At 38.7% G+C, this 20,926-nt stretch overlaps 1 protein-coding gene across 1 annotated transcript; it reads right to left on the reverse strand.

The window, feature by feature from the left end:
* Positions 1-5,613: 5,613 nt before the first annotated feature.
* ABHD10 (abhydrolase domain containing 10, depalmitoylase) lies at positions 5,614-20,099 on the reverse strand. The gene is made up of 5 exons (XM_082654374.1): positions 19,779-20,099; positions 17,294-17,477; positions 11,625-11,736; positions 11,080-11,217; positions 5,614-6,430 (listed from the first exon to the last, which is right to left on the reverse strand). The coding sequence occupies exons 1-5, from the start codon at positions 19,909-19,911 to the stop codon at positions 6,086-6,088; spliced, it is 912 nt and encodes a 303-aa protein (XP_082510500.1). The 5' UTR covers positions 19,912-20,099; the 3' UTR covers positions 5,614-6,085.
* Positions 20,100-20,926: the final 827 nt, after the last annotated feature.

Genomic DNA, 20,926 nt, shown 5'->3' on the forward strand with positions numbered 1-20,926 from the left:
AGAAGGTTAGAAGTGTCCAGAAATCAATAGGAAATCATTAAAGAAAAACCACTTGATCCCCTGGGTGGTGACAGTGGAAACTGGCTCAAACTTCTGTTTACTGAGTGCCTATAAATATTATAATTTTTTCAACAACTTTTTAAAAGGGTCTATGTATCTGAGATTTAAAAAAGAAATGAATGAGATATGGCAACATGGTCTACCAGCAACATTAAACTTGTAAACCATAAATGCCAACCAGGTGTCATGCTAAAAATATGCACAGGGTACTCAGGTACATTTATATCTGGAGGAAGAGGGTAGGAAATTAGAGAAAATATTTATGAATGGGATGACTTTAAGTCTCAAAAGAGACTTAGGTGTTTTAAAAACTTAGGTGTTTGCCTAGTGAATGGGATGAGGCAGGAGGGATTGGGAACGTTGCTAGCAAAGGCAGCTTATGTAAGAAGGTGAACATGTTCTAATATCAACAAAGCATAGGGTTAAAGGGAAGAGACACAGAAATAAAGCTGGAATGTCAGACAGTCTCCAGATTACCAAGTAGAGTGCTTGCAAATGTCCATGGTTAAATTTTCAGGAATTTTGAAAGCCAGTTGTTAAACTCAGCCGCTGTAACCACTTAAATTATGTAAGCTTACACTTAAATATGTTATATTAAAAGCAAAGGTTAAATACTCAAAACGGATCACTTCCTAATTTATTTTGCTACATTTTACTATTACTTATGTTTTCGAGGATATTTATGCTTATTGTCTCTATATGGGGTATATACTATGTAACAGTCTGGTACTGGCCATGTCTTCCCAGCTTTCTTTTATTCAGTGACGTCCCAGTGGTAGCTTTAAACCAGCTATGACAAGAGTATAGCTGGCTGTTGGCAAATGCTGCAAATCGGGGCTCCCCTCCCCACCCAGCTAGTTGTTGAATATTTACTGGCCTTGCCACTGGGCTTATGTATCACGCAAATGAGCTTGAGTGTTTTCATAGAGAAAAAGAGCCATCAGATCTGATTTAGGTGCAGGAAAAGGAGAGGGTCAGAATGACTCAAGGGTTTGATTTGTATAACAGGGGTCATGGTTGCACCAATTATTGTAAGGGGACCATAAGCGGGGAGGTACATTAGGGGGGAAGATAATAGCGTTTGGACTTACTGCATTTGGGAGGGCCACCACAATCCATCCCGGTCATTCAGTTTTATGCATCTGGAGCTAAAGAGAAAAATCTGGAATGAAGGAAAGTACTTGAATCATCTGCGTGCAGATAGCAGTTAAAACCAGGAACCTGCGTGAAGTTGCTCAAGGTGAATAAGTAAGTTGCATGAGAAGAGTGCCAAGGTCAGAACAGAAAGGAGTATTAACAATACAAAGTGCGTAAGGAGATGGTGTGGCATGGTCAGGGACACCTGGGGTTAGAGAGTGTCAGAACGAAGCTCCTGATCTCAATGGTCCTTTGGGAGAGGGAGGTTGGCATATAAACGGAGAATTTCCATGTAGTAAGTTCTATCAAAAAGGCCTCAGCGGAGTGCTGTTCGTGAGAGAGCAGAGAGGACCCATTGTCAAAATTCTTGGACACAGAGATGAGGATGAGGTAGGAAAGGCTTCAGTGAGAAGCTGAGATTTGAGCTTCTTTTCAAGTAGAAGTTTATCTGTCAGTAAAAATCTGAAAGTTCAAGAAAATAGAGAGGACAGTTTCTTCAAAAGACAAATTTTGTTTAAAAAAATTACCTACATTTTTCTAGGTATGTTCTCTAAATGTACCAAAACATCATATTTTTTCATTAAACCAAGTTATGCATATTACATGATTGTGTTTCTAAACTAAAAAGTGACTTTAGGTCTGTAATGAAAGGGGATCTTAAAAAGGTATATTGGGACTTCCCTGGGGGCGCAGTGGTTAGGAATCCGCCTCCCGATGCAGGGGACACAGGTTCGATCCCTGGTCCCGGTAGATCCCACATGCTGCAGAGCAACTAAGCCTGTGCGCCACAACTACTGAGCCTACGCTCTAGAGCCCGTGCTCCGCAACGAGAGAAGCCACCGCAATGAGAAGCCTGCGCACCGCAACGAAGAGTAGCCCCTGCTCGCCGCAACTAGAGAGAAAGCCCGCGCGCAGCAACAGAGACCCAAAACTGTCAAAAATAAATAAATAAATACATTTACATTAAAAAGACAAGTTGGAAAATCTTACTGGTTCTTTCCTTTAAAAAAAAAAAAGGTATATATAAATTCCACCGATCTTCTTTCTTCCTTCAGAAAATGAGTTCCTTAGTTGTTTGTTTTTTTAACAGTTTAAAATGTAATGAAAAGTCGACATATCCCCTTTGGGCACTGCCTTGGGAATGGTTATGTCGCAAGTAATGTTCTCTTTGCTCTGTATCTCTGTGCTTTATAAAATTCAGCCTTGCCCAAAGCTCCTTTCCTTCTCTCCTCCTCACAGACCTTTCTATTGGCTGCTCAGAGAACAGCCTACCGTGTAGATATGTGTCTGGAAGTACCTGTAAGCTCAACAGATGCTGCAAAAGCAAATGTATTCTGTGGTCTCATTAGCCTTCCTCTCCATTGGCATTGACCTTATCCCCTTCCATTGCATGCACTGAGATTGCTTAGAGGGGTCATGTCGCTGCTTTTAAATCAGTGCAGGGGTTCCAGAGGATAGGCACTGAGGGCCTGCTGGCTGTTCAAGCATTTACCATGTTACTGAACACAAGGCATGGAGTGGTTTTAGAAAAAAAAAAAAAGAGCTTTGGGAGAAAAATAGAAAAGCACACTAAAGGAATTAACAATGTACTAGAATACACTAAATCCCACTGCTTCAAACTCATTTGGTATTTATGACGCTAACCTCTGCAAAGCTAGGTTAAATTTTAAGACAGCTTTTCATGTCTTTAGATAGTCAAGTTTCCTCCCCCTCCCTTTTCCTAGCCATTGATGGATACCATACAGCTAACATTCCAATTTGGGATCTTGAGGTTAGGAAGTTCCAATCCAGTTCAGTTTCAGAAGACCTACTCACTTCCTTGCCTCCACTTTCCTTCCTAAAGCCCCAAGAATTGTGCCCTCCAATTTCTCACTGGACTGTGTTTTGTGCATATAAAAATACAAGTGAAATGGTAGTGACTCCTACGTGTCATTGTTCTAGACGTGTTGTGCTTAACCCTTACACTTTATTAAATAGGTTTATATTATGCCATTTTACAGATGAGGAAACCTCAGGGAGGTTAAGTAAATGGCTCAGTCACAGGGCTAGTAAATGGTGAGCCAGGACTTAAACCCAAGCTCTGAAGTCTGTCTTTAACCACTATATGTACTGCCTCTACAGAAATACTATGTATCTCCAATCATATTTATCACATTTTATTATAATTATGTTTAACCCTAGAAAGCTCTAAAGGGCAGGGCCCTTTCCTCATCTTTCTAATCCTCATGCCTAGCAGTGTCTGGGCAGCTTAGGCCCCGGAAGAGGCACCCTGCCATCCTCTAATAACCCATTCTAGCATCAGGCAGTGTGGCACACTGAAGGTTCGTGTATTTTTGGTTTGTAAATGATTTTTGTTTGGTATGAAAGATATCTCCTAGATTATATTGTATTGCCCTGTAGGGTATTAATCTGCTTTGTATCTGTGTCGGGGTCCCCAAGACCACCCCCAGGTTTGACAATTTTTTAGGAGGACTCACAGCTATGATTTATTACAGTGAAAAGATACAAAGCAAAATCAGGAAAGGAAAAAGGCACACAAAGTGAAGTCTGGGGAAACTAGGCATGAGCTTCTAAGAATCCTCTCCTAGTACAGTCACATAAGTTGAGCTTAATTCCCCCAGCAAGGCATTGTGACAGCACATGTGAAATGTCCACCAGGGAAGCTTGTCAGAGACTCAGTGCCCAGTGTTTATTGGGAGCTGGACACTTGGGCAGTCTCTGCTTGGCACCTACCAAAATTCCAGACTCATAGGAGAGCATTTGTCCAGTACAAACCACATTGTTTGTACAGACAATTTAGGCACAGTGAGCCACTTTGATCAGTTCTGGAATTGTTGCAGGAAGGCAGACCCCTTGCAGGGCCCGAGAGTGGGCTCTTGACTGACACTCGGAAATGAATTGTCCGAGGAGACACACGTGCTGAAAAAGCAAGAGACTTTACTGGAAAGGGACACCCAGGTGGAGAGCAGCAGGGTAAGGGAACCCAGGAGGACTGCTCTGCCACGTGGCTCGCAGTCATAGGTTTTTTTGCGGTACGCGGGCCTCTCACTGTTGTGGCCTCTCCTGTTGCGGAGCACAGGCTCTGGACGCGCAGGCTCAGCGGCCATGGCTCATGGGCCCAGCCGCTCCACGGCATGTGGGATCTTCCTGGACCGGGGCACGAACCCGTGTCCCCTGCATCGGCAGGCGGACTCTCAACCACTGCGCCACCAGGGAAGCCCCATAGGTTTTACTGTGATGGGATTAGTTTCCGGGTTGCCTCTGGCCAATCATTCTGACTCAGGGTCCTTCCTGGTGGCACGTGCACCTCTCTGCCAAGATGGATTTCAGCGTGAGGGTTTCTGGGAGGCAGGCAGGACATATCACCTCCTCCCTCCTCCTTTCGGCCCATCCCAAATTTTCCTGGTTAGTTTTCGGTGGCAGCACCTTGTTCTTTATTGGGACCTCCTGTTGTGAGACAACTCAGGCAAGTGGTTATCATTGTGTCTGGCCAAGGCTGGCGGTTTTGATCAACAGTTTCCTGACAGAATGCTGGGACACTCCTAAAATCCAAGTTCCCAGATGCTAGCCAAGGGCGAACTTTGTAAGCAGGTCTCTCTGAGGAGAAGCAGTCATCTGCTATGTTAACTCTTTTCAGCACAGGAATTTTATCCCAACATTCTTCAAAACCTATAAATGTTTCTTCAATTGTCCTTTGAACCAGGTTTACCATTTGCTGGTTCTCTTATTAATGAGTTAAAGAAATTTTTGACACATGCAAGCTAAATAAAGTCCAGTCAAACTTAAAAGCTAAAAGATACCAATTCAATATCAAGGTTGATTACTGCACAAGCTTATTTTAGTTATTAAAAAAAGAACTTTGGGGCTTCCCTGGTGGCACAGTGGTTGGGAGTCCGCCTGCTCATGCAGGGGACGCGGGTTTGTGCCCCGGTCCGGGAAGATCCCACATGCCGCGGAGCGGCTGGGCCCGTGGGCCATGGCCGCTGAGCCTGCGCGTCCAGAGCCTGTGTTCCGCAACGGGAGAGGCCACAACAGTGAGAGGCTCGCATACCGCAAAAAAAAAAAAAAAACTTTGTATTTCCCTTTCATATTTTCTTACTATCTCTACATTTTAGAAAGCCCTCTGATTTAGATGGCAATCACTTGGCTATTTGTACTTAAGCCACATATTAATAAAACAGGAATGTTTCTGCAGGTAGGTGGTAATATAGATTCATTTCTTCTTTGGAATATGAAATCTGAATATGAAAATATTACATCATTGCTTAGGATGAAATTCCCCCAGTTAACTATAAGACATATACGCCAAAATTTAAAGTGATATATATCCTTTATATATCTGTAAAGTTTTGAGCCCTTAAAAAAGAATAACCTTGATTTTAAGTTCAAATATAACATGCAGAATATAATATATAAAGTAATAGCTTTATTTTGAACTTTATTATGCTTCAGTCATTTCTCTAGTCATTTTAGATTTATTTCAATAAACATTTTCCTATATCTTGTAAACTGCATTTTAAAATCAGAAATAATTTTGCAAATCTCCATATACAATGATACCAAACAAAAAACAAAAAAATCAAGTTTTATTAGCAATTCTGGCACAGTTAACATAAGCATTAGAAGGTAAACATCTCTTGAATAAAAAAATAGGAAATATTTTAATGAAAAAAATCAAGGATTGAAGGAAGGAGAACATTTTTCAAACAGCAGCTGGCACTTTCTTCACAATCTGAATCACTTGTGCAAATACACCATTAAATACTCACATGATATCTACAAAGTAGAGATAAGAGAAACAAACCTTCTAAATATCAGGGTCCTTCATCTGTTATCCAGCTTCCATCTTCTGGATCCATTACTTTACATTCCAACTAAAACTGTGATTCTAGTTAACTACAGTTGAAAGCTTATCAATTAAGTCATCAATAGTGTAAACCAGCAGTTGAATGTCTGCTTTTTCCTTCATTCGGTGATCACTATTCTTTCGGAGGATGACATCTACATCTGTGCTGACTATTCGGTCAGCAACCTGCATGGACGTATGCCATGGTACAATGTCATCCTTCATGCCGTGGAGCAATCTTATAGGGCAGTTCACAGGAATAGGACTATGTAACAAGCAGTAGTGCTCTGCTTCTTTAATGACACTGTACTGAACGCGATAAAATCCTTCTTCACTGTATTTTGATGGCATGGACCACACACCTTTCATCTCTATTTCCTTTCTTACCTATTGGGAAAAATGAGGAAAACAAAAGTATTTATGCAACATTAACACATACAATAGTCTTAATTCAAGAAAAGCAGTCTTTGAAGAAGGGGAAAACAGATAAAAATATAACGATGATAATTATCAGTAATTAATTACTATGTGCGAGGAGCTGTGACAAGTATTTTCCACATAGTATCTCATATGATCCTGATACTATCTGTTCTTATTTCATTTTTACAAAAGAGGATATTAAAGTTAAGAGTAATACATATGTTTAAAGTTGAAAGGTAGTTAACTGCTGTAACTAGGATTCAAACAGATTTAACTAACTTTAACGTGTAATATCTTAAAAATCAGGTATTGCTTCATTCCAACTTGAAAGGGAAAATGAAGGGGAGAAAAGTACAATAATTTCTTGGAATCAGTACAGGTGGCATTCATATTACATAAAACCAAATCTTGGGAATAAAAATTGTTTACATTTAAAAATCATGAAACTAAAAGTGCATATACGAGAAGTTAGTAAAATGGGGATGGGGTGGGAGAAGGAGAAGAAGAAAGCATAGTGCTAAAAAAGAAAAGTAAGACAGTGGTTATTCTGGGGCAACCATACACACCCAATTTTATCCTGAATATTAAAAAAATGTAGTTTTTGCCTTTTAGAGTTCTATGGAATGAGAAAAAATTTGTTGGTTGTTGTGGATGACAAAGAAGTCTTCCAAATACTTCCTGAAAACTGAGCATGGTATCATTTCTACCCTTAAAATAAAACGCTGGGTATTCTTTGATTCTTGAAGAATTTCTATTTTTTACATTATAATTTGTCTTAAACAATTTTTCTAGTTAAAGTAACATATACTCATTATAGAAACGTGGAAAATATAAAAAGCATAAAAAGGGACTTCCCTGGTGGTGCAGTGGTTAAGAATCCGCCTGCCAATGCAGGGGACACGGGTTCAAGCCCTGGTCCAGGAAGATCTCACATGCCGCGGAGTAACTAATCCCGTGTGCCACAACTACTGGGCCTATGCTCTAGAGCCCATGAGCCACAACTACTGAGCCCTCGTGCCACAACTACTGAAGCCCACATGCCTAGAGCCTGTGCTCCGCAACAAGAGAAGCCATGGCAATGAGAAGCACACACGCTGCAAGAAGAGTAGCCCCCACTCGCCTTAACTAGAGAAAGCTCACACGAGACCCAACGCAGCCAAAAATAAATTAAATAAATAAAAAACAAAACAGGGCTTCCTTGGTGGCGCAGTGGTTAAGAATCTGCCTGCCAGTTCAGGAGACACCGGTTTGAGCCCTGGTCTGGGAAGATCCCACGTGCCGCGGAGCAACTAAGCCCGTGCGCCCTAGAGCCCGTGCTCCGCAATGAGAAGCCACAACAATGAGAAGCCTACGCACTGCAGGGAAGAGCAGACCCCGTTCGCTGCAACTAGAGAAAGCCGGTACACAGCAATGAAGACCCAACGCAGCCAAAAATAAATAAATAAATAAATTTATTAAAAACAAAACCAAAAAACTCTACCTTTTTTTGAAAAAAAAAAAGCATAAAAATAAATAAATCACCATAATCCTATTTCGTGGATATAACAACCATTATTATTCTGGCTTATTTCCTTCCAGTATTTTTCTATATGTGTTTGGTTTTTATATATACAATATGTAAAACACTTAGCTATTACAATTCATATACAGTTTTCAGCGCTGGTTTATTTATTCAATATATATATTTCTGGGTTTTAAAAGATTCTATTAAAAGTTTTTAAAGGCTGCATAATTGTCCACTATAATGCATCTAAGATAATTAACTTGACCATTCCCACACTGCTGAATACTTCCATGAACATCTTTGAACATAAAGGTTTATATGCATATAATAAATCCTTTGGAAAGATTATCACAACTTGAACTAGTAAATCAAGATGTAAATAGCTTTAAGCCTCTTGCAACCATATAATATGAAGGGCATTTCTGTCTAGAAAAACAGATGGACATCTTATCAAAAATAAAGAAAAATATAAGGAAAGAAAAGCTACATACAACATATTTTGTATTTAAATTTTCAATGAAAACATTATGATTTTTCCACATTTAAAATTGTTGACTTATTACAAATACAAAGAGGCAAAAATGAATTTAAACAGTAAAATATGTATGATATAATCTGTGTACTTAGGAATTTTAATGTCTTTTATAAAATTCCAAAAAGATTTGATTCAGTGTAAAAGCTGTATATCTGAAACCTAGACTTCTAAATATCTATATCCAAATGATTTAAAATTAGTGGAAGCCTAAAAAAACGATAAAATATATGAACCTATATTAGTATCATGGGGTACTTTGCATTAAAGCAACATATGAATCAAATATTTAAAGTAAAAATGATATTCTGTTACCTTCAAGCTACTCATGACTGTTCCTGAATTGGTAATTTCAGTAATAAGAACTTAGTCTCATTGATTATTAGATGAAGTGGGAACTATGTTAATTACTGAGACATAATTAATAATAGTTGTATTTTAAGCATCATTGCCCACCCCAACTAGCTCTGTTATCTGCTATTGAGTTGAATGAATATTGTCCATTTGAAGAACAAACTTAACAAAATCTTATATGTCCCAAAGCCTCAGAAAGTACAGAAATAGCAAAAACAGTATTAATCAGAGAAAATGTACAATATACATAATTTCTACACCAAGAAGAAACTAACAAGGCAATGTGGCTGTGAAGCTTAGACTCCAACAGCTGTGCAACCTGCCTGACGCCCTCTACTGTCCAAAGAAGCAGACAATGATTAGAGTTAGTTAAGAGGTAAGTCAAGTTCCTACATAATGAGTAATGCTGGGTCTTAACATTCCCAGGGCTAAAGAAGACAGTAAAAACCTCCACCTCCATTCCCTTGACACTGCTAGTACTGGCTGTCTATGTGGAGAAGAAGAGATAGTGGTCCTAGTGTCTCTGCTCTTTCTTTACACATGCTTTTAAGTTAATAAGGGTCAACATGTTTCTGTTTAAGGATTTTTGCTGGTCTGATTTAGGATTAGCAAAGATGTACCCTGATTTGCAGGCTATAGATCTTCTCAGTCACTTACAGGGTATCTACCATATCTTCCCTCTGAGTGACGGATACACACACATAAAAATAAATGTACACAGATCTTGTCATTTACCAATAACCTCCCAAAATTGTTTAATCAATTCTTTTCCAGTAGGCCATCTTCTTGAAATAATTTCCTATCATGAGAAGCACTGCATGACTGAGTTAGAGAACAGAGTAAGGGGTCCAAGGTTTACATGCAGAAGGATACAATGGTAGGAAAAATTAGCAGCATGAGGACATGGAGCAACCATGTATAAGCAACAATCAAGAAAGTGAAAACAATTCAGAAATAGGAGGTAAGTGCAAAGAAGATCAGCTTTGTAATTTCAGCTCTGATAGGAAATCATATGAAGAACCTGACTATGCAGACAATGCCATTCTTAAGGAAATGGAAAGAACAATGTGAACTAAGAATAAACAGAACAGAGAGTACATGGCACTGAATTCAATGCCGAACTTGAGGCAAATTCAATGACATTCTACCATTCAACACCACACAGGCTTTTTTTCTTCTTTTGCTTTTCCTCCCCCTCCTGCTCCCCCACTCTGTAGAGCAGTGGTTCTCACACTTCCCCTGCGGGCTTGGTTAAAACAGATTACTGGGCCCCACTCCCAGTTTCTGATTCAGCTGGTCTTGGTGAAGCTCAAGAATATCCATTTCTACAAGTTCTCAGGTGATGCTGTTGCTGCTGGCCTCGGGCCTGCACTTTCTGAACCACTGCTCCGGACTGTTTTTCTTTCTGCTAGGGTCTTAGTCCCACAAGTGAAATTTAGAGCCCTAGGAAACATATGCCCAAGGAGAACTTAATTGATTGCAAAACAAAAAAACAACATACACAAAAATAAACAACTATTACCCACCATTTTTTTTATCCTTGCAGACAACTGAAGTGCTTAAACGTATGTCCAATAATAAAGTATAATAAACGAATTCCCTTCCCAATTATTCCAGAAACCTTATTTCTATCATGAGTTACTGAAGAACATGCTAATGGTGAAAAGCACCTTCTTTTTTTAAAGGTGAGAATTAGGAGTAGAAAAAGAATGCTAACTTAGTATCTAGGCCAGGAATGGCAAGTCTCATCTCCTGTGTATGACTGACAGTGTGTGCTCAGATAACTCTTCTGAGAGAGGATCTGAGGCTTTCAGGCTAAAAAAAAAAATAGTTTCATAATTGATTAGCCGTCTTAACATGGTCATAGAATAGGTACTATTTCCCAGAAGCCACAAAATAAGACTAAGAGTTCCAAAAAGAGATCACGATGTATAATTCAAATAAACAAATGTGGTTAATAAAATGTTGCTAAAACAAGAAATTTAAAGTGTGATTTCATTCATGTGGCTCAAATATTTGGCAAAATGATTTGAAGTGACTGTGAAAAAAAGAAAACCTTAAACAGGAGACCAAATAGTTAAAGAAGGCAAAGAAATGGTATACAAAAAGGCAGTTAAGACAAAATTTGGGCCAGTGTAACAAGTCAAAGGACAGATGACACATGAACAAAATTCAAAGAGGGAGCAAAATGACAGGAGGGATACACGGAGGTTGCCTGGGACTTACCTCAACAGGAAGCTGATTAAACTGTGTCACTAGGCTATCCACAGCTGTCGCTACACCAATAAGAGCAACAACCTTTTGTGGCCGTGCGATTGCAGCATGAAGCATAAGCCATCCACCGAGGCTAGATCCAACTAGTATCTAAAAATAAAAACATGTAGTTTTAAAGAGGAATTTCTTTTTCTTTTCTGTAAGGCAGTGAATAATTTCATAGAATGTATATACTTTCTTTCTCTATATTCATTGGCTCCCAGACTTTTAATATTTGGCACAAAGTAAAATTAAGATTATGATTACATTTTGTTAAAGTATTAGGTTTATAATAGAGAATAAACTAGACGAATAAAATTTGTAAAATGAAAAGTAAAATGCTACCTTCGTTTTATGAGAAAGTGAAAATAATAGAACTGATTGATTTGATATTGAAATATAAAAATGGATTGTTAAGACATTTAAAATATTAAATAAATTTTCACATCTAAAGAAACAGCTCAAATGTCATGAGGTTGCAGTCAACAATTATCATCATATTTAACAAAAATAGTCACCTGTGGTCCTTCAGCTAAGTCATCAATTATAGAAAGAACATCTTTTCTCCATTTTCCCACTGTGCATTCTTCTAAGTTACCATCTGAATTTCCAACTCCTGAGTAATCAAACCTGGAAAAAGAGAAAACATATCTATATTTAGATATCTATGTATTTGCTTCTCTAATTTTTAAGGAAGACAGCACATTAATCATTATTACAATGTCTAAAATATATTAAAGTAAAACTGTGAAGTCAATATGTATTTCAGCAAATCCTACTGTCTTAACCTTCAAAGATCTCTCATAGCCACTTACTTTCTCACCTCCTCCACTGCTGCCAGCCTGGTCCAAATCACTATCCTCTCTTGACTGAACTAATGCAAGTCTCCTAGTAGATCTCCATTTTCATTTTTCACCCTCAAAGTCTATTCCCCACACAGTAGTCAGTGATCCTTTTAAAACAAAAATCATGTCTTGCACAAACCTTCCAAAGGCTTTGCATAATCTTCAAATAAAATCCAAAGTCCTTACCATCCTCTAGCCCCTAACTACCTCTCTGATCTCATTGCTTACTGTTCTCTCTCCCTCCCAGTTGTATCCTTACTTTCCTTTTTGAAGTTAATGGAATATAGCACCCACATTCCTGCCTCAGGAGTTTTACAACAGCTTCTCCTTCCACGTGGACTACTCTACTCCAGATATCCACTCAGATTGCTCCCTCACTTCATTTAGGCCTTTGGCTCAAATGTTACATCTCCGTAAGTCTTCTCTGACCATTCAACCTAAAGTTGTGCTTCTTTCATCATTGTCTAGCTCCTTACCCTGCTTTATTCTCTTTATAGCAAATATTGCTACCTGACAATATACATATTTGATTATTGGTTTGTGGTCTATCTCCCACACTAGAATGGAAGCTCCATATGGGCAGATTGTTTTGTTCACACTGCTTTCCCAGTGCCTAGATCAGTCCCTTGCACATGGTAAGTGCTAAGCGTTATGTTTACTCAATTAGTAGAAGGAAAAGAGAAGTCCAGAATCAAATTCATCATCACTAGCTCCTCCTCTTGGTTTTCTTTCCTTCCAACTTCCTAGTTCCCCAGGCTCAGAGTCTGTTTGATCTGTGAACTTTACCTCTCCTTCAAGGTCTCAATTCAATAAATCATGAAGTATCATACCACTCCTGCAGACTGCCCTAAACCCTAGTCATACTGAACTACTCCCAATTCCTGGATAAGCCCTTTCCTAACTTTGAGACTTTGCATGCTGTTCCACTGCCTAAAAAGCCTTCATTCCCCGTTCAAACTCCTAGTCATCCTTTAAGTCATGTCACCTCCTTTGAGGAACTTTCTTTGACAGAATGTGTCGTTTAGTAGTAGTAGGTCGCTTTCTTTGTACCCAATTAACACTTTTTTTTTTTTTTTTTTTTTATGTGGTACGCGGGCCTCTCACTGTTGTGGCCTCTCCCGTTGTGGAGCACAGGCTCCGGACGTGCAGGCTCAGCAGCCATGGCTCACGGGCCCAGCCGCTCCGCGGCACGTGGGATCTTCCCGGACCGGGGCACGAACCCGTGTCCCCTGCATCGGCAGGCGGACTCTCAACCACTGCGCCACCAGGGAAGCCCCCAATTAACACTTTTCATATTGTGTGTTGTAATCAAGTTTTAAATATATGTCTCTGACTAGAATGTCAGTTCTTCAAGGGCAGACTGTTTTATTTCAAGTTTGTTTTTCCGCAGGGTATAGAACACTGCCTGCCCTGTACTATCCTCACTCTCATTTTTTCTCACATGCACCCCTTTCTCCTCAGTTTGGTAAGACTGGTGTCTTGGTGCAGGTCTTTCTCATCTTAAACCTCCCCTATCACAGCAGCCTCCTCATTGTGTCATTCTTTCTCCAAATGGACCTACTTTATACTGTCAGGTTTTGTCTGACACATTGTATTGATATGACATTAATTTCAATGCCTTCCTGTGATATATAACATAAAAATTTAGTGCTTTAGCCTGTTTTTAAAGAACGTATTTTAGTCATCTCAGATTGACCTTTTATTTCTTCTGATGAAACTACTGCTTTAGTCAAACTGATCAACTTGCTGCTCCTAAAAAAGACTACGTTTTCTGTCTCTGTTTTACGCTTCACCCATTTCCTTCAAGTGGAATATCTTCTCCCATCACCTTCATTACTAATATCCCCTCTCAGAGCTTAGTCCAAATGAAATTTTGCTGGAAAGACTTCCCAGACAAGCTGAAAAAAAAAAAAAAAAACTCTACCTAATGAAACTTGGATAGAATTCACTTTTATTAGTCACAATCATTTTATTATATCCTGCTCTACAAGACAGCTTATGTATTTGTGTCTCATCATTCCTATGAGACTGTAAAGATCCTAGAGGGGAAATACCATCATCTTGTTTTTGTTTCTGCATTCTCCACAGTGGCTAGCATGTGAACCTCACACACTGAGTACTATAATACATATTAAATGAATAGAAGTAGAACGTAAAAGTATAAAGAACTATTTTATTTAAATTTAAAGTATTCAGTATTTTTCTGATTCTTAAAATCTGGTGAAAACTATTAAATCCTAATGTTTTTCGTGTACTTGAAGAATATATATGTGATATATAGTGTATACTCATTTTCTTAGAGATAAGGGATTAAAAAGTGATGGAGGGACTTCCCTGGTGGTGCAGTGATTGGGAGTCCGCCTGCCAATGCAGGGTACACGGGTTCAATCCCTGATCCGGGAAGATCCCACATGGCACAGAGCAACTAAGCCCACGTGCCACAACTGCTGAGCCTGCACTCTAGAGCCCACGAGCCACAACTACTGAGCCCGCATGCCACAACTACTGAAGCCCGTGCACCTAGAGCCCATGCTCCACAAGAGAAAACACCACAATGAGAAGCCTGCCAATCGCAACAAGGAGTGGCCCCTGCTTGCTGCAACTAGAGAGCCCGTGTGCAACAACGAGGACCCAATGCAGCCACAAATAAATAAATAAAATAAAATTTAAAAATAAGTAAATAAAAGTGATGGAGAAAGAAATTAAAATTAGGTATGAAGTGAAGTGGTTTTGGATCCTAGGGAAATAGCGTAACAAGGCAGCTACTGAAGTCTAAATCACGGTTATTATTTCTCCTCAATCCAGGGGATATAGAAGACAGATCAGGGAGAAGAGGGGAGAAAGACACCAACTAATTCTCCTCTAGCCCCCTCCGTGGGCAATCACACATCTCTACTTGCTGTATTTTGTTTACAGTTGCCTTCCAACTACATGGTGAAAATGCAAAACAGATGTAGAGGGCCTTCAAAAAGGAAAATATAAACATTCAGTGATACTAATAGGTGACAATATAGTTCATTCTTGCTGAACCCTAACCAAGTGACAAAGATAATTAAAAAACATTCAGCAGTTTAAAACTTTTAAACATAGTAATGCAATTCTGTCTTAGCAGCCCCAATACTCTGGAACATATTCCCAAATCTAAAATTTTAAATTTTATTAGAAATAATTATGAGAGAAGACCAGCCCTAAAACCATGTGTTTCTGAGCTCCGACTCACTCTTATTTTAGGCATGGTGGCAGGATATTAAAAAACCATTTACACAGAACCGTATGTACTATTCCTTGTGTAATATACAGAACTAACCATTTCCTCATTCAAGATCTAAGTTTCACAGACAAAATCACAACAAAAGTAAACTGAGAAACTGGGAGTATAAATAGAAGATAAAATCTCTTATAACAAGTTAAAATGCAATCAGTAGCTAATAGTGATTAGATTGAAATGAAGTTTGATGAAAGCAAATAAAAAGGAACCTGATCAAATTAAAAATTGTAATGAAGGGCTATACTTTATAAAGTTTTATAAAGATACACTTAGGCTACATTTTAATACAGTATCACATAATTGTCTGTATACATTATAATTTCATTCTCATTACTTAATATACCTTTAAAAAGAAAATTTATTTCATATGCATCCAAAATGCAGAAAACCCCCTTATATGTCCTGTAGGGAGCTAGGAACTGGTTATAGCTCTCATAGTCTCAATTTAAATTCGAGAACTGATAAAATGGGGATTTCTTGAGTCAAATTCTTTTGGGGACAAAGAAGGAGAATGGTGGCAAGTTTTCTGATATCATCATGTTTTGCTCAGGGTAGTCCTCCCCTTCCTGGATAGCTCTTCCTTCTTACCCAAATCCTAACTATTTTTCAGTGTTCCTTTATAAAGTTTTTTCTATCTACTTCGACTCCTAGTTTTCTCTCACCTTATACAATTTAGTATCCGGCTCTTTGACATAATCACATTTTGATGAATATTTCTGTCTAATTTCCCATATGTATTTTATCTTGCATTTCCCCACCCTGATTAAAAGATCCTTACAGGCAACGACCATGTTTTATAATTCTTTGTATATTTCACAGCACCAGTATAGTGCTAGAAAGTCTACCTGTAAAAAATACTCCAGAGTTCTGATCATGAAAATGAAATAATTCAGTTAATTTGATAACAGGAATAAGACAAAATTCATACAATTGACATAATTTTTGCTAATATATTGAATAGATAAAAGTCTTATTTTTAATTCTAAAAGTTTAAAAATTTTTTATTTCTAATTATTTTTTATTTTATTTCTAAAAGCTGTATTTTCTAGACCTATTGAGTGAATGTTAGTGAAACTCTTCTAAAAACTAGATAAATAGATTTTTAGGTTGCTAGTGCTAGAAAAGAATTCAGAAATTATCTTTCGTCCAATCTCCTCCTTTTTATGATGAAGAAAATAGGTCCAGCATTTAACTGACTCATCTCATCAATTATTGCTAGCATTAATTCTAGAGCCCATGTTTCCTGAATTCCAGGCCAGTGTTCTTTTTACTAAACCATACTATCTCTTCTGGCAAATCAGGCGCTAAATAAATGATTGTTATAAGTAAACAAATCTAATAACAATGTAAACACATGATTTTAGTAAAATAATTATCAGTATGAAATATTAGGAACTGTGAAATCAAGTAGTAAACAACACATCTCCTTATTTATGCTTATACATATTCAGGCTACAGAAGTGAAAGAAAAGAAACTCAGTGGAAATGCGAATTATACAATATTAATTTTACAATACTTTTAAACACATATATTATTTTAAACTACATATTTTAAAAGGAAATAAACAGTGGTCAAATAAATGTCCTTAAGTCCCCAAAGGAAAACCACAATATAATTACGAGATTACAAAAAAGCCAATTAGTATACTGGTTTGTTGTCATGTTAGAATATTGTTTCTAAAGAGCTAAGTTACCACTAGTTTTTTTCTGCCACCATTGTTGGTGTGGCACAAAGACCTTTATTTATTTATTTTTGTTTTTTGTTTTGTTTTGGCAGCGTGGCTTGTGGGATCTTAGTTCCCAGACCACGGATTGAACCTGGACCCTCAGCAGTAAGAGCTCGGAGTCCTAACCACTGGACTGACAAGGAATTTCCCACAAAGACCTATAAAAAAGGCCTTTTAAAGGCTGCACTTTACAAGAACCCTAAATCACAAGATGAAAGTTTACAGACCATTAAAATAAATGAATCTATAAAAATGCTGACATTTGTTCCAGTTGGTTAGAGCAGAAGTAATTCTCTACTGCCATAGTAAATGGTAGTAATATTTTCTCTAAAATGTGTTGTTCCTACCTTATATAGGCGTGACCTAGAGATTTGCAAAACTCCTCAATCGCCAATGCTTTTGTACCATTCATATTAGACATATAGCCAGGGATGAAGATAATTCCTGGACTTTTGCCTTTTAGCCTCTTATAAGCCAGGTTTGGAAGGTCTGGTCGACTAAGGAAAGAGATTGATGTCTTTTGTCTGCAAGCTAAACAAAATACACAAAACATAGTTTGCAAACACAGTTTTTCGAAAACCATACATATTTTTAATCTTAACTTTCTTAACTCATCAAATTGACGTCAAATACTATTTCCATTTAATAGAAAAAAATACAGATGTGAAGTATTAAAGTCACAAGTCTGTGCATGGTATCTTTTAAAATCATGTCACAATCAGTGTCTTCTCTGAGCAAGGTCCAATCAGGATTCTTCCAAAATACACAATGAGAAGGAAATTTGAAGGCAACAAAAGACACAGAGACTTGTCAAAAATGTTTTTCTGTTGCTGCTATATCATCTGTCCCAAATAGTATCAATCAACATTCAGATTTACCTACACTAGTTTTAGCCCTTTCTTGTGAGATTTGTCTTCTTTAAAATTTTTTTTAATGTTTAAGGGATTTCACATCCTCTACTTTTTAGTGGGGAGGGGGAGAAACAAGTTTGGTCTGCCCTTGGGAAGTTGTTTCAAAGGTAGAGGTGCTGTGCCCCTTTTATTACTGATTCCCTCTCCACCCATAAAATCATGGGCCATGGTAACAGCCAATCGTGATTCCATATCTGCTGAGGCAGGTTCAATGAGCAGTTTCCTTACAAGTAACCTTGAATAAGTGCATGATAATACCATTTTTGGAAAAAGATTTCTCATAGGACTCCCAATCACTGTGTTTTATTTGTTGGCCTGGTTTTCTGTGAATGGTACACACAAATCTTAGTTCAAGTACAAAGGCACAATGGGTAAACCTTACAAGATTGTTCCATTTCATTATTTTTAAAGTTCCTTCCCTACTGTAAAATCAATACTTGCTCTTAAAAAATGTAAAGACATTTTAAAAAAAAAAGTCATTTATAATCCCACTTTCTTCTTCCAAAGAAACTAGGCTTGTGTACTCCCTTAACAGTCTTTTTCTGGACCAACGGAATCTCTTTTTTGTTACATGAAACCTTTCTCTACTTTATTGTGGCTAATTAAAACTTCTCACTCTCTTCCATGTAAGCTAATAAAGTTTTCCTCATTTTGGATCTGAGAAGTTGATTTTTTTAAAAACTGAATTGAAGCCCTTAAAGCTATCCCTTTTATATGTAATCCTGTTTCAGAATTTCAATGTATAGTGAAATATGCCAAATTTAAAACTTTTAGTGAAAAACAAGGCTAGTAGGAGCCAGTTATGTTGGTTGACAGATTGCAGCAGCAAAAATTTCATTTCCCATTTCCTTAGCACTCCAAACTTCCTTCATATCCTCTCTTCCATATTACTTTCCAACAGGAAATTCTCCATGAGATAATTACAATTTGTTTAATCTTGATGAGTTATAACATTATATCCGTGAAAGATCTTCGTACTGTAAGAATTAGCTCAAAGCCTGGGGCATAAGTGTTCAATGAATGTTTACTAAACAGTAAAAGAGTATCATATTCTAGTTAATGTAATGACATACTATACTTTGCTAGAAAAACAGATATATAACAGCCTTTTGGTTGTGTACAATTAAATGTAAGTTAAACTGATAATATGCTTAAAATTTTTAACTCAAAGGGTATTTGCCATGACAATTCCCATTCCAAGCACGATGCATCTGACAGCTGTCTGGCAAGGGTGTGAACACAACAAAACAAAAAAATAAAAAGACATAATTCAGAAAGACAGACTACATATATGGGAGTTGGGAGTGGAGGTAGGGTGGGACGGAGAAGAATCAAGCACAAGGAACGGAAATATTCAGGGGCTCTAATTTTTCGTCCAAATTCTAGTTTCCTTTGTAGAGTAATGACTACGGTTTTTACTGGGCTTCGATCATGGAAAAAAAAAAGAACAAAAAACTAGAAATTAGGCTTGATAACGGCGTTTATACTTTTCCAAAGAAAATGTTCATACTTTAAAATCGCTCAAGTCAAGGGAGGGCAGGTCTAAGCATCTTAACAGTCACGATCTGTAAACCCTTTAGAACTAGCAGAGAAGAGCAAAAGCAACTAATAATCAAACGCATTAAATGCACATCTGAATGTTTCCTAATGTTGGCGCTTAACAAAGGGGAGGCGGGCAGAGAGGATCCTTAGACTGCAGAGCGTAACGCCACCAACGGCCCGGGCTGTCCAGAATACCCCAGGGCCCGGCAGAGCTCTCCTCACAGCCTTCACCAGAATTGTCGAAAGCGCCTAGAACTGGGGTACTGAGAACCGGGGAAGGGCATTTCTGAACGGGGCGCCAAAAACGCATGGCACAGGAACTGCCGGAATCTGGGATGTTCGAAAGTACGCGTCCTACTCCAGCCTTTCGGACACTGACCTGGGAGCCACCGTGGCGCCCGCTCGGCCTTCGGTGCAAGTAACGTGCTGAGCCCACGGTGGAAGCCGAAGGAGACGGCCATCCAGCCCCACCTGCGACAAGGTACCCAAGAGGGCAGACCCACCCTCGCCATCTTCCCAACAGCCCCTGCGCCCCGCGCCGACCTACAGAGACGCACAGCGCCCAGAAACTGAGCTTGCGCATGCGCCGCCCTCTGGAAGACGCAACTTGGTAAACAGCGCCTGTCCGAGTTTCGACCCCCGGAGAGCGCACATGCGCAGAGCGTCGTCGCTCCTCCCAGCCTTTCGCTGTTGGGCTGTTCTGTCGGGGAGGTGCGGTGTGTGAGTTTGGGATGTTTTGAGCGACCTCTGTAGGCTGCTTTCTCGGTGGGTAGATACCCCAGGACTGGAAGCGAGGAGAGTAACCCCACCCACCGTTCCTAGATAGGAAACCATCTCATCATCCCGATGACAGTACGGAGCTGAAACATAAAGTGCTAGACTTGCTGCGTTACAAGTAGTTCTCACCCCCTGACAGTTTTGACCTGTACCGGAAATGGTTTGAAGATCTGACCTTAATCCTGCTTGTATAAACGCCTGGAGTGGAATCGAACTTTCGCCGCTCCTTCGCCCTTTTAAAGTTTGTTTTAGCTCTTTGTATGCCTGACTGTTGAAATACTCTGACCCCTGTCTCATACTATACGCAAAAATAAATTCCAGTAGATAAACGGTCTCAACAGAAGAATAAAACCGGAATAGTTCTGTTCACCCTGCTCCTAGAAATGATAAGAAAAAATATATAATTCCAATAAAATTGGCCAACAGCTGTGATAGGCAGTTCATATATGTAAACATGATGATCAACCTCACTAACTGAAAAATTGGAATTAAAAAAATAACCCATGCCATTTTTCCTACCCATCAGATTGGCAAAAGTTAAAAAGAACAACTATTGTTCTTTTTAACTTTTTTCCGGCAAGGAAGCTGGGCAATGGGCACTCATGTATGGTTGGTGGGAGGGTATACTGACAAACTCTTTTTGTCAAGTAACCTGACCACCTATGGCAATTTAAAATATGCATCATTTTCAATGCCCTTTGACCCAATGGCCCCAATTTGTGACTATCCTATAGAAAATACTAGTTTATA

Source organism: Grampus griseus (assembly GCF_964374135.1).
Source record: "Grampus griseus genome assembly, chromosome: 5".
Classification (NCBI taxonomy): domain Eukaryota; kingdom Metazoa; phylum Chordata; class Mammalia; order Artiodactyla; family Delphinidae; genus Grampus; species Grampus griseus.